This window comes from Neolamprologus brichardi, chromosome 6 (genome assembly GCF_056152115.1).
Source record: "Neolamprologus brichardi isolate AB-2024 chromosome 6, ASM5615211v1, whole genome shotgun sequence".
Classification (NCBI taxonomy): domain Eukaryota; kingdom Metazoa; phylum Chordata; class Actinopteri; order Cichliformes; family Cichlidae; genus Neolamprologus; species Neolamprologus brichardi.
The window spans coordinates 13,741,079-13,755,567 of NC_142109.1; the positions used below are offsets into that span (position 1 = coordinate 13,741,079).

General features: G+C 39.4%; 1 protein-coding gene across 10 annotated transcripts in view; it reads left to right on the forward strand.

Moving 5' to 3' along the window:
- The window catches only part of fam13a (family with sequence similarity 13 member A), a 54,169-nt gene that overhangs the window by 16,966 nt on the left and 22,714 nt on the right, over positions 1-14,489 (forward strand). For 8 of the 10 annotated variants that reach the window (XM_035906263.2, XM_035906267.2, XM_035906268.2 and 5 more), the window contains 4 exons: positions 1,038-1,130; positions 1,828-1,914; positions 6,835-7,079; positions 13,590-13,631. In XM_035906263.2, the coding sequence (XP_035762156.2) occupies positions 1,038-1,130; positions 1,828-1,914; positions 6,835-7,079; positions 13,590-13,631 (467 nt within the window). The remainder of the gene's footprint in view (positions 1-1,037; positions 1,131-1,827; positions 1,915-6,834; positions 7,080-13,589; positions 13,632-14,489) is intronic. The other 2 variants (XM_035906265.2, XM_087841720.1) reach the window with 1 other exon arrangement.

A 14,489-nucleotide genomic window follows, 5' to 3' on the forward strand; every position in this document is an offset into this window, starting at 1 on the left:
TATTAATTATTTAATTGTTTAAAGATCCAATTAATCTTTGAGTGGCGTAGAGAAGGCTACCGAATATTTACTGCGAAAGGCTTCATTTACCACTATCTCATGATTAGCAGAATTTAGAGACCAGCCTTTTTTTTTATCTCAGTGTGCAGACATCAACAGTGTCTCGATTGTTGATTAATGCCTGTGTCAGGCATGTGAAACGTGACACTGGCCATCTGATGACCAGCTACTGATGGTGGGATCTCTCTCTTGTTTTGACCTTTAGCCTCTTCTTTCATAGCACTCTCCTGTCATTTTTAACACCATTAAGCCTTGAGTCTGTGACCTATGTGACGTCATGAAAAAGCAAACATTACAAATGAGCTGATCAAATTCAACTTAATAAATTCCAAAGGTCCAGATTACTTGCAACACTAAAATTAAATCTGCAAAGACTTTAAAGACGTGTCCTTTTTCTTGTGATATCATCATCCGATCACAAGCACCTGTGCTGTGTTGTGAATTCCTGTAAGGGCATTGACACTTGAGACACTGATGAGCAGTAGGAAATCCCTCACCCAGAAAAGATTGTCTAACACATGCACACACGCACACACACACACACACACACACACACACACACACACACACACACACACACACACACACTCCTGACCTTCCTTGCAATGCCAGTGAACATAGCACACATGATCGGTGGTTTTGCCTTTACTTCCAGTTGTAAAACGCAGACCGCCAGCACGTGTGCACGGCAGTTTTTAGTGATCGTGTGTGTTTGAGGAGGCAGGCTGTCATGCTGTTTAAATCTGTGCTCAGCTGTGTTGATAGGAGCTATTAGAATAAAACACAACAGCAGAACCCACCTACCCTGACATATTTCATATCTACTTTATATATGAGATTCTTGTTCCATGCATAAGGACTGGAGAAAAAGCTTCCTGGCCTTTATTAAAGATGAGACGTTACCTCTTTTGTTAATTGGCTGTATGTAAGATGTGTATTACAGATGTGACTCTCCTTTGTCCTCTTTCTTGTACCAGGAGACTCAAGTGGCAGATGCAGACACAAAGAATTCATCCAGCCATCTCGATGCAAAGACAACAACCCCACTTACTAGGATGAAAGTAAAGCCTGTGTGTTTGTGTCTTTGTTTATGCATTTATTCATACCTGTTATGAAAGAAGAAATCTGTCCAGTGTTTGTGTGTGTTTGTGTGTGTTCTTGTTTATGCCCGGCATTCCCAGGTCTGCCTTCCAAGAACCCTTTAAATTCCCTTACATAGTCGCTTTTACAACAGCACTATAATCTGTGTGATGCAATCAACACAACATGGGCATGTTTTGGAAAAGCTGTTTTGTAATGCTATATTTGTGTGTGTCTATGTGGGTTATTGTGTAGTGACTAGCGTATACCACATGCAATACCACGTGTATTGTTTTTTCCTGTCACTCAGTGAAGCAGACGATGACCTTTTTAGTGGTTTGCGTTTTGTTGCTGATAACTCAGGTGACCAAGTTCAACCTAAATTTAAAAAGCATTAACATTTATTTTTGTAAAACATTAACAGCTGTAGATCTTCACTGCTCACAATACCACCCACTGGAGTTTTATGATTCAGCGTAAAATTATTTTAGTGACTCAGTTTTGTCTTTTGTTGTTTAAATTCTGTTGTTTCAAAACAGCTTTTTGAAGTGTTTACACCTTTCTTGATGAATGCAATGCTATTTCTGTGGTTTACATTCATACATACCTTCTAAAGTTATTCAGATCATTTTACTATGTACTATAAATCTCATTGTCTGCTGTTATCTGTGTGTACACCTTTTCAAGATTGGCCACCTAAACCAAACAGGAAATGCAGAACTTCCGAAGAAATCCTGCACCAACGCTCCAAATGCAAAAACAAGAAAAAAGAAGGTACAAGAGACAACCACGTGTCAGCATGAATAATTGAACTGTTGTTTTGGCCTCCTAGTTTATTACATTTAATTTCATATTTCATATATACATTTATAGGGCTTCTTATCTGCTGTATTGCCTTAGTGCTGATTACCCTGAAGTTATCTCTCAGACTGCCTGCGATGCCTAAAGCCCTCTGCTTGGTCACGTGACATGATTTGATAAAGACAATTTGCTACAGGAAACAACAGCATAGTTACTTGCAGAGAGAGAAAAACAGTGGCTTTGGTATGCTGTCTTACTACAGATGAGGCCCGACACTGAAATAGGCAATTAGGGGCAAAAGGGCAATAAAACCTTGGAAAATTCCTGTCTGTGCACGTTTTACAAACTGCTCAGGAATCATTTATTGGAAAGATGTATTTGTAAAGTATAAATTTCTCCTTTAGTCAGTTGAATTGCAAGATGCACTGTTATAAATTATTATTATTTAGTATTTTATCACATGTGCAGTTCAATGAGAGTAATTCTCTTAAGATTGGTTTCAGCTTTGAGACACATCAAAATGATCTTGCTGTGTTTGTTTTGAGCGTAGTTTAAACAAAGCTCTGATGCCATAAATGTGTTTCTCATATCAAAGCTTGTGTCACTGTGAGATAAAAGAAACGCTGACTGATAGCAAGTTAAACTCAGAAGGGTAAAAACATCTGCCGATGAAGGACGTTTTGCTTTCATTCGTGCCCTGCAAAGAATTTTTTGCTTTCTAGCAGAGGTTGTGTAGAAAACTGAAGAGTATTTTTAAACGTTTCACTTCAACCTTCGTCTCTGGCTTCACATTCTGTGCGTGTCAGTGCACAGCTAAGCGGCAAATGAAATACACTTCCAGTGAAGGTTAACGTTCGCTCATTGCTTTTCAGGTTTCTGCTGCTTTGAAGTTTTATTATAACAAATGTGACAGAAGAATTTAGCTAGTGTTTAGATATCGTGTTTAGATAAAGTTTTTGTAAAAACTTTGTTCAAAATTGGCTTCATCCAGTTTACATCTGTATGTGACTTTTATTAAGACGTGTTATTGTGTGAAAAATTACATCAAGTCAAATAATCACATGCCAGTAATCAACCCGAGCACACATGCGTACGTGCTAAAGCAGTCTCTGGCATCCTCCGCGTCTGAACATTGGGCTCGCTTTGGCCTTGTTTTGAATGGCATTTGGCCTGATTTTGGCACGCAGACTTGGCAACCCTGATTATCATTAAAAAAGATCAACAATTGGTTCTGTTGTAAAATGCAGCACAGTAATAATTTACAGATGCATGGCGTCCACAAGATTAACTTGATAATTTGTGCTTAACTCAAAGTATTCAGGTGATCATTTTACTGTTTTTTGTCTGAAGTAATATCTGAGTACTCTGTATAAGAGTGCAAGAATGCAACTAGTGCTTATTACTAAAAAGGAGGGTCAACAGGGAAGCCCTCACATTCAAGAGGGTAGAATGATGAAATGTTCATACAGTTGCCCAAAAGACAAATGAAGTAATCTCAAAATACAGTTTTGTGTAAACCAAGCAATCAGCTGCACTTGTTTGCACTGTTGGCTTGTTTTATTTATTTATTTCATCTACTTTTTATGTTGTTTCTATGAAGTTTTAAACTACAAAGTAATAGAGAATGGAAGAAAAAAGTCAAATATTTTCTCTGAAGTCTAGTGCAGTAGAAGTAGAGTTTCATAAAGACAGTTCTCCAGTAGAGTACAGGCCTCAAATTTGCACTCAAATAAATGCACTTAGATACTTTACACCACTAAAAAAAAGCTGTATAGCTTTCCCATTGATGGTTGCTAAGAGCAACAGCATGTTCGACTTAAATGTTCGACCATCAGCAGCAAACTAGTGACGTCTTTTGCTTAGGAGCCAATGAACCACTAAACCCATCAACCTGAACGTCCAGCTGCTGAGTCTCATTACAAAAGCTCACAATATCCCATTCCTGGAAGTCTTAACTTCCTCTCAAAATTAAAATGGTGTTCACAGATAAAAGACTGACCTTAAGAATTTATCAAGCGATTCATGGTCACTTTAAATATTAACTTTTATTGCTATTGTATCCCAGAGCCCCCAGTAAAAACTCACTTTCCCCATAAAGCTAAGCTTAGGAGGGGTTTGGCTTCTTTGCTGCTTAAGAAAACATATTAAGTGTTTGTTTTTTAAATGATCTCCACTCACATATTTCTACCAGAGCTACACCAGGCTCTGAAGTCCTCTAAGGACAAAGTCTTGTCATTCTATAAAATACTTTTTATCAGCCTCAGGTTATGTCTAACAGTAAAAGAAAAACACACCCACCTACTTAAATTGGAGAGCCTTTAATCTGTTTGTAGAAGATAAATCTTCTAGATTTATCATACACCTCTTTTAAACTTTAAACTGTGTATACTTGTGTTTTGTTTGACCAACACATTTATACTGATACATGATCTTTGGACTGTAAAACAAACAGCTGTTACTGGCAGAGTATTAGTTATTCCCTCTTGCTGAAAAAACTGTCACTGTGGAAAATCACAGAAACGCTTGAGTGCTTTTTTTTTTTAATTGGCAGATGCCCGCTTTTCTTCTTTTAAAGCTCAAATGTTTATATCAAGAACCACCATTTAAAACATTCATAAGAAAAGACTGTGGCGATTGTGCAAGCAAGAACAGGTATGGATCACGTTGCACCATCAAGTAAACAGATTTCAGTGAGTAGTTGTTTTGTGGCCAGCCACAGCTTCCTTTTTATTGTAGCAGGTTCAGAGAGAGAAAACACAGAGTTCTAAATATTTCATTTGGCTTTGTTTGAAGTCTTTTGAGATTTTACTCACAAATTATAAGTTAATCCATGATTTAGAAACCAGGTCATATCCTCATTTAGGTTTGTCAGGAATTTTTGGCCTCTTTCGCTCCTGATTTTTGTTCTAAATGCATAGGCCAAAACCAAAACCAGGTGTTTAGCCCTCTGTTTGATTTGTATGGCTGTGCCTTTATTGAGAGATATAACATGTTTTCATGTTATCTTCTGGCTAAAACCGCAGTCACACAGGCCTACAGGCCAGTCAGCAACCCCTGGCCACAAATGGACATTCTCTGACTAGTTGGGCAGTGGTAGCTGGAAGTTGCTAGGCTGTCGCTAGGTGAAACTGATTTCAAAAAGGGTACTGCACCAAAATCCTCTCTACAACACAAGCAAAGTGTAGCTGTTGACTGGAGTTTGCATGGAAGGAACACTCACAAACTACTTATTGAGCAATAGAAAAATCTAAAAAACAAACAAAGATTGCTCACTTTTCACAGTAAAAGTTGCACCATAAATAACACGTTTCTAATGGCACAACTGTTTGCAGAAGAGTCAGTCGCTTCTGTGCAGACCACAGTCTGCCGCTGCAATCCTGTAGCAGCCAAAGCATTCACAAGGAGTCAATTTTACAGCAACAGCCAACTTCCACAACTGCTCTCTAAGCAGTAGTGGAATATGCATTTTTCCCTAGTAACTGGTGGCTGCTATTTAGTCACCAACAAGCTTCTAGCACGATTCATTTTAAATTTTTAGCTAATCCAAAACTGAAGAATTGATGAGCTCATAATAATAAGTTGTTTGTCCATCCTCAATTCGCACGAATCATTGGCTGCTGGTCAGATTTTAGTGAAACTATCACACAATGGTTACCTAATGGGTCTTCATCAAAATTGTGCTCAAGGTCGAGTCACGTTTATAATTTTATGGGCAGTAACTTGTGAATTGTGATGGACTGTGAGCAGGATGACTTTTTGTTTTTGAACACAAAGTTGTTTTATTTAAGACTGGAGAAATGTATTTATGTGTTCATTTATCCATTTGGGCATTGTTAAGTAGTAAAAGAAACATTAAAAATAAACACTAAAGATATCTTTTTATTCAAAAAAAGGAAAATACAAAAGTAGAACATCAAAACACAGAACGTAAGGAAATACAGTAATATAGAGAAACCAGGCTATGGTAACATCTTACCTTTACGAAACACTGAAGTCCATTAACACAACACCCATTTCTACCATCTCTCACCATGACGTCTCCCCAGAGTGTGATGCAACATGCTTCAATCCTTTGCTAAAAATAAGCTGATGTCCACGTTTATTTTCCCCCTTTTCCTCCCCTGCAGTTTTCCTGTGAACGACTGATTTAGCTGAATCAATCACAAAGCTCTGAGGGGCAAAATCCATACCAGGTCTAGCTAAAGAAATTTGTTCGACTAATAATGTTCCCAATGATCTGCCCATTAAGTGCATCAGTGACTAAATGTCTAAATGGGTTGCTGCATCCATAGATTATTGTACAGCCCATTAAGTTAAACCCCAAAATGGAAATGTTCCTCTGATAATTGGTACAAAGATCAGCTGGCACACGCTCATCTAAAGACAAGCCCATTTTAGTGTTGGATATTTCTGGCCCTTATCGATAGTTAAGCTAGTGTCAGACCCATTTGATGCTCCCCACAGCCAACCAGCTATTCAGCTTCAGTGTGCATGAGCAGCGAGTGCTCTCCACATGAGCGAGAAGAAAGCTCTTCGGCACGTTTCTCCTCGGTTTAGCTGGTCGTGACTCGGAAATGAAAAAGGGTAGTTCTCAGAATGTGGCTGTAATTAGGTTAAGATTCTTTTCCTATACAACAGTTGACGGCTCACGCTGTTTGTACCCTCTCAGAGTCAGCACGGTAAGGTTTATAAGATAGCTCCTTTTTTCCCTAACCCTTTTCCAGAAGATCCTCGAATGCATGCTTTATGGTTTATAGCAACCTGAGCAAAGGTGTCACGTGTGCATTTCTGTGTGTTTGATTGTACAGAAATGTTATCGGCAGTGTATCAGTTGCCTCCCGTGCTATCTCATATTTCCCCTCACGAGACCTCTCACCTTTCTCTGTGACACAGGTGAGGAAAGGGAAAATTGACGGCATGACTCAAGTGGTCCCCCAACCCAGCCTCTCTTCCAGGGCGCCCTACCACGCAAGACCTTTCTCCATACCGATAGTTTTGCCCCTGACCTCAGAGCTAAGGACCCCCAGCGCAGAAGCAATGGAAGCTACACCCATGTCTCACCAAGCCACCTCGGACACTGCCTCCCACGTCGACCCTCACGACGTCAGCCTCTCTGAAAGCATGAAGGGCCTCAGCAGGTGAGTGTGTCTGGTGTAAATTTAAAAAAAAAAAAACATTTTCGATGGCTGTGTGTGATTTATGTTTAAAGTGTATTTGTGAATCTTGTTTTTCAAAAGAGTTTAAAAACCCGGCTCATTTACTCTGAAAAATGTGGCCAGCCACTCTTTCAGTTTTATGACTTTATTAGCATCACAGTATAAGCATGATGCTTTATGACTGGTGTAAAATCATGTAACACACACAGCCACACACTTCACTGCTAGATGCCTGCATGACATTATAAGATACCTTATGGAGTGAAATATGAAGGAGGGGCTCTTTTAGTGGTTAATAGTTTATGACTCCTGTATACATATGCGATGTGGTGTTAACCAAAGAACCGGTAGCCTGAGCAGTGTTTGTTTGGCGTGCAGAGCAGCCTGTCACAAGAAGCTGAAACTGGAAACCTCTTGGTGTTAAGTGCCGTCCTGGAATAGCAAGACTGCAGCTCTGTCTGTTGTTGAGGTTTTGCTTTAACTCGGAGCTTAGAGTAGAACTGCGTTCAATTGAACTTCACTCGCTGGCCAAAAATCACTACTATACTAATTAACATTAGCCTTTTTTTTAAACATGCTACTATTTATCCCAGTTTTTCTCTTTATGTAGTGATAAATCAAAACTGCGTAGAATTGGATGCGGGAAGTGGAAAAACTGCAAATTATAAGATATGAGCATGTCGCATGTGATGCTTCCAAGAATTTGGATAAAAAAAGGTGACGACTTTTTATGGCTTCTGTGACCTTTAGTATAACATCAATCAGTGTCTGACTCTTGTCATCACAAGATCCTTTTACGCGTTACATAGAAGTTTAGTTTGACACGCAAACATAGAAACAGAGACAGCCATGCATCCTATGAATGAGCAGAAAAAGTATATGCCCCCTTCCTGATTCTTTTTTTGGGGGGATATTTGTTATTCTTACATGTTTCAGATCATTAAACAGATTTTATTATAAGAAAATTACGTTTGTAAATCATGATAATTTCATTTATTAATGGAAAAAAGCTATCCAAGCCTTGCTCTATGTGAAATATATTCATTAACTGTGAATAATCACATTTGTTTTTTTCGGAATGGTGAGTTCAGTGATACGAAATCAGGAAAAGGGCGATATGTTTTTCACAGCACTGTGTTGCAAGGGTTTATATACATATAGCCAAAATCATGCACTATATTAACCCAGGTGCTGGAGTCAGAAATGCCTGGACTACCTTAAAACCATTCTGTGCTTCCAAGGTGGCAAATGCTTTTGTCACCATGTCAGAGTGAGAATAAATCTTCAGGTGGATTTTCCCCACACCCTAAAATTCTCCTGGTCTACTTGTATCTGGTGGCTGTTTACCGAGTACGTCCATAATGTGCGTCAGCAATCTGAACTCACTGGTATTTAGTAGTAGGCACATGCGATGTGCCAAAAGACTTTAATTACTTCACCATCTCTAATGCAAGAAAGCAGCAGATGCTCTATAGTCGTGTCTAACAAACTGCACTGTGGTATTTTTTGTGGTGTTTATAGAAAATTAATTTTCTGTTATCATGTGAAAAAATGCTTTACCATATAAGTCAAAATGATAATTTTCCACAAATAGAAATCTGTGTTTTCATGTCTGTAGCTGTAACTCATGCCGGGCTGGCAGCTTGCTCTCACTTTCTGTAGGTATGTGTCAAAGAAGTCTGCACCAGCATAGCGCTGCTTATACCACAGCTGGACCTAAACTGTTTTAGATCCAGTTTAGCTGAAATGAAAAGTGCAGATTTATCTTGTCCGGGATAAGTTTGATTAAAATATGCCTAAAAATATGCTATACTTTTTTAAGGGAATAAAATGGTAAAAACGGTAAATGGCCTGTATTTGTATAGCGCTTTACTAGTCCCTACGGACCCCAAAGCGCTTTACATATCCAGTCATCCACCCATTCACACACAGGTGATGGCAAGCTACATTGTAGCCACAGCCACCCTGGGGTGCACTGACAGAGGCGAGGCTGCCGGACACTGGCGCCACCGGGCCCTCTGACCACCACCAGTAGGCAACGGGTAAAGTGTCTTGCCCAAGGACACAACGACTGAGACTGTCCAAGCCGGGGCTCGAACCGGCAACCTTCCGATTACAAGGCGAACTCCCAACTCTTGAGCCACAATCGCCCCCGGAATAAAATGTGAAATCAGTTTAGTTTGCACCAAATTGATGCTAAAGAGAGCACCACATCATCGTTGTTTGTTGTTGTATCATATTAAATCTAACACACGCACCCTTCGTTTCACAAACTGCTCCCATCCCGGGTCTTCTTCAACACAGACTTAAAATCAAAATAATCCTTCTCAGGAGTTCCTGGAAGTAGCTCCACTTGTTGTCCACTTTGCTTTTTTTTCTCTTCTGTATGTATCAGAATCCTCCATACACTAAGTTTGTTTGCCTCCGGCCGTCACCTGTACCTGAAATATATCACATTAACCTGATTCATCGCACAGGCCACTCTAGCCAGCATAGCAGAGTCATGACAAGTTGTTATTCTCTTAGCATTGCATTGTTGCACACTGGTAATGCATACTGGCTTTTCTGTTGAGTTGCCATGGTTCAGTGAATATCATGATGTAACCGCTGAGATTCTTAGAAGCCCGTTGGAAAAAGGTGTGAGTGAGGAACATTGCAGTGTGCTGTGAATGCAGGTTCCCTGTGGGTTAGCAGTATTGTTGGCCGCCTGTCAGGAGGTCCCGTCCATCAGCCTGAACGTCAGACAGCACACACTGTATTTGTAGAAAGAAGCTGCTGGCTAGCTCAAACTGGTTTTCTAACAAATTGCATACTGGTGTATTTTTTTTTTTCCAACACTCATATGAGACAGTGGCCGTCAGCTGTCACTCACACTGTAAGTAAATGTAAATATTTTGCTTGGCGCTCTGATCAGATTTGTGCTTATCAAACGAATAACTAATGACTGTCATATTTCATTTGTAAACCATCTAGACTGAGCTTCTGTGTTACCTTAACAGTGTAATAAATATGTACTGAATATAAAGGATATACCTTACAAGCAAAAGCAAAAGGTTTGTGCATTCAGTGAAGTCATGCTACATTCCACTTTATGTTTGCAGCACCCGCTCAAATAATGGGTTTACGTAACTTAATTTTAAGATTAGCAATGCCAAACACAGTGACGGCACCTACAAAGCAATGTCATGGAAAATGTTCACGTCGAGATTTTTAATCGTACGTCTCGTGTTGTTGTCGTTGTTGTGTGTAATGGAGACATTTGGGGTGGGGGGCAAGGTAAACAAGGACTCGGTGAAAGCAAAAAAAATTTCAGCTAAATTTTTTTAGGTGAACATCGGGACTACGTTTTTTGTGGGGGTTTTACACATTTTTAATAATGTTGAAAAAGCAGAGCGTGTCCAAATTGACCAACTTGTTATTAGTAGCTTTCTGCTTAACTCAAAGGGATCAGGCATTGTCGGAGTATGCCTACAAAAGCTTCTTGTTATCCCCTCAGTAAGGTAGTGGGTAAGCAGGATTTCTGCTTTTTTCTTTTGCAATTCACAGCGGCAGTGGCAGCACTATTTTAATACGCTTGCCAGACTGTGTAACACCCGGTAAGAACATGCGGATGTGGGGGAGAAAAAAATTCACCGGTAAAGCTGCAAAAGAATTTGGAAGAGTTATGTAGTTGAAGTACCCCTTCACTAAAACAAGGAGCGTATGCACATTTTCTGTACATTGGCCAATTTAAGAAGACTTTTGAAGCTCAGTAAACTTTGGCCCAATTTGATCATACCTGACTTGAAACCTAAATCCTTTGTTTTGAACTTGTTGATGTGCTGCCCGGATGGTCAAAGTGGTCCGCCTTCACGTCAACATGCCCGCTGCTTACAGTAAGCCAATTGCAGGAACAGCACGTAGCAAAGCAGTAGAGTACTAAATATTGAGTGAATCTGATCCACAATAACATGTGCAAGCTGCTGACTAACTGTGCTTGTTTCAGTTTGATGTCATAGGGTTCATGTTCTTATGTATCTGACACTCATACTGAGATATATAAACATTCAAACGAGTATGTTTGATCAGTTTGCTTCAATCTAAGGATAGGGAACTATTGCTGGAGAGATTAGTGTTGGGTTCACCACACACATTACTTCTCTCTTTTTATAGTATTGAGTTACTTCCTATGTAAAGTAACATTATAATACCATTTACTTCATGACATTCATGCTACTGTGTAACATCACCTGAGATGTGCTGTCAGGTAACTACAGCTACGTCCGCACATTGAAGCAATGCGCTTGTTACATATGACTGTGACGCTGACAGGAGGTAATTAGCTGGCATTTCAGGATCTGGTTGCCTAGGTCAGTGGTCCCCAACCTTTTTTGCGCCACGGACCGGTTTATGCCCGACATTATTTTCACGGACCGGCCTTTAATGTGTCGCGGATAAATACAACAAAATAAAACTAGTAAACCAAGTTAACGATAAAAACGATAACAAAATAACGCTGAAAACCAATAAAAACCCTGAAAACCATACATTTCACACCTGAGGCTTAACTCTCCAAACAACTCACGGACCGGTACCGGTCCAAGGCCCGGGGGTTGGGGACCGCTGGCCTAGGTAACCCTGTACCGGCTTGAAGTTGAGAAACATTTATCTCGGGACCTGCTTTACATCGCTAGCAGTTGTTTTGCCTGTCGTGGCTTGGAGTTGCCAAATATCATTCACTTTCTTCTGTCTGTGGTCACCACATCACTGCAAATTGCTTCCCGTGTGGACGCAGCTCTAAAAATATAACGTTGAACTTAACGTATTCATGCACAAGGAGAGCATGGACACATCTTTAATCTTTATCTTTTATTTTACTATCACATTATTGTTTCTTTGCACTGTAAATTCAAAATAATGTTCATATTAAACCTGTCAGGTGTGTAGACTGCCATCTTTGTTTTCCTTCCCACACAAACTGAGATTTTTTGTTTCGTTTAGTTTTCTGTTTTTTTGGAGAAACGTGCATGCGCATGAATTTTTGTTTTTTATAAAAACCACTCAGCAAGTTGAAGGGTTATGTTTATACCAATATTGTAATACTAATTAGTTCAGCAATTAGTTTTCCTATTAAATGTCAGATTACCATATTAGATTAAATTATTGCAATGTCTATCTAATAAATCTATCTAGTAAATCTAATAATGATTGTTAACACTTAAAGAGACAGCTTGACTTCTAACTAGCAGCAAAAGTACAAAAGTGCTTTAGTTATTACAGGTTCGGGTAATTAAAGTGTAAGAATACTATAAATAGTGTAATGTACATACAATATACTCCTTTTATAGAGCTGAGTAGAATACAAATACCATATTTTATGGTCAAATTGTATGTTTAGAGCAGCTGTGAGTAAGATGGCAGAGCGGGTTAGCAGTTGTCCTGCAAATTTCCAAATGCCCTTGAGCAAGATGTTGAAATCCAAGCCCAAAGAGTAAACATAGGAAACACTGCTGAGGTCAAGTGCCCTGCTTTTAACAACCATATTTGTTCAAACTTATAAAATTAGATGATCAGATGGTAAAAAGTAGTGACTTATTATTTTTCTCCCTGACTCTCTGTGTAGTTAATTACCTGATTGTTTTGAAATCAAAGTAAAAGCCTGCACTGGATTGCAGTTACAAAACTATCTGCTGTTCCGTTTTTTGTCAGCATTTGGTAAACCAAACCTTTTGTCCAAATGTTATTTAGATCTAAACATAAAACACTGTAAGAGTTGCTTACACAGCTACTATCTTCTTACAGAAACATCCAAATAAAGTCCTAACAGTTTTATAAAAAGTAGTAATAAGTCACAGTGTTTTAAACTGAAAACATGCCTCTTTGTTTCCCTAATTTCTTGAAAATTGTTGATTTATTTGTAAAGTTGATGAATCGGTTTTATTTATTTAAAAGGTCTCATACTAAATGTAACGAACATACAGAAACCTTACTGAGATCTGTCAGGACTTTTTGATTTTTTAAAGGTTTAACATTACAACAGTTCACGTATTTGTACCAATCTTTCTTTTTTTCTTTCCTTGTCTCAGATAATAAAGAACTGAGCTCTGCTTAGGCAAACAAAACCAGGCGATTGTGAAATTTTTTAACTAGGATATGAAAAAGTTAGGCAACCTCAAAATTAGTGCCAAGGTTGAGTTCCTCTTATTGTTGCATAATTTCATCCTGTGTTTCTGGCATACATGCAGCAGCAGCAGCAGCAGTAGCGCCTCAGCCTATATTCCAGAGCAGCACATAGTTCTCTTGGTTCATAATAATTACCCGAGACAAGCTCCACAAAGGCACTGATCTGTAGCACTGCATGGCCATTATTCTGCAGACAAAAGCCAGTCTTGTGCATGTCCTTTTTTTAGCTGCAGGGAAATCTACTGTTGTGTGGGGAAATGTAATGTTTTAATCTCACAGGACTTTGCGCATCCTGCACGCTAATTAAGTCTGTTTGTTTTCATATTTCAGCTCCCAAGATGAAGACAGACCAGTATCTCCTTTCTACATGAGGTAGGTCTCCTGTATATGTGTTAGAAAGCAGGCAGGATGGGAACAGACTGTGTTGTTTTTGATCGGAGGTGTGGGGGAAGTGGCTGCATGCTGCCTCAGTGCATTATCATCAGAAACAATGAAGCTGCTGGTGAGAGGGGTAGCAGGGCAGCATGCACATGCAACAGTTTGCTCGACACTGTTTGGTTATTGTGGCAGAGGCAGCACGTTGTCAGAAACACCGGCCAAGTAGAGGACGCAGCAAAAGACACAGTGTTCATAGACGATGTGCTGATTACAGATACATACGTGGACTCTTTTTTAAAGTATATTTAATGCTGGCAAATATTTTGCACCAGCTTCCTCGTATTAATTCATGCCAGTAAAAAATCTTGAGTAGTTTTATCCTCCTAAATGTGAGGATTTTCCTTTCTCAGCAATGCTTCTTTTAAAAGTCAGGATAACAATTTAGAGATAACTGATGGTGACAGTAATCTTTAGTTGCAGCTGTGTTGTTTCCCTCTGTGTATCTCTAAATGACACAGATCACCTATAAACTCTTCCCATCCCCACTCACTTGTCATGAGCAACCTCTTATTTACTTTTCATGCTCATGCTCACTGTGAGTAACTCCATTTCCTACTTGTCCACTGTCACATACACACATCTAGTTGGAAGCACAGCTGAGCTGTCTGCTGAGGTCTACATGCAGTCTGTCACATACAAAGGCTCTCAGACTGACACTTAGTTGGTTAACCTCAGCCCGGTCAAACTGGATCACAGATTGATGTATTTTATTTTATTTCATTTTATTTTATTTTCTGTTTTGATTTGCCAAGAGCCTCTGAAGGTCCTGGCTAACATCTGACTGTGGTGTAA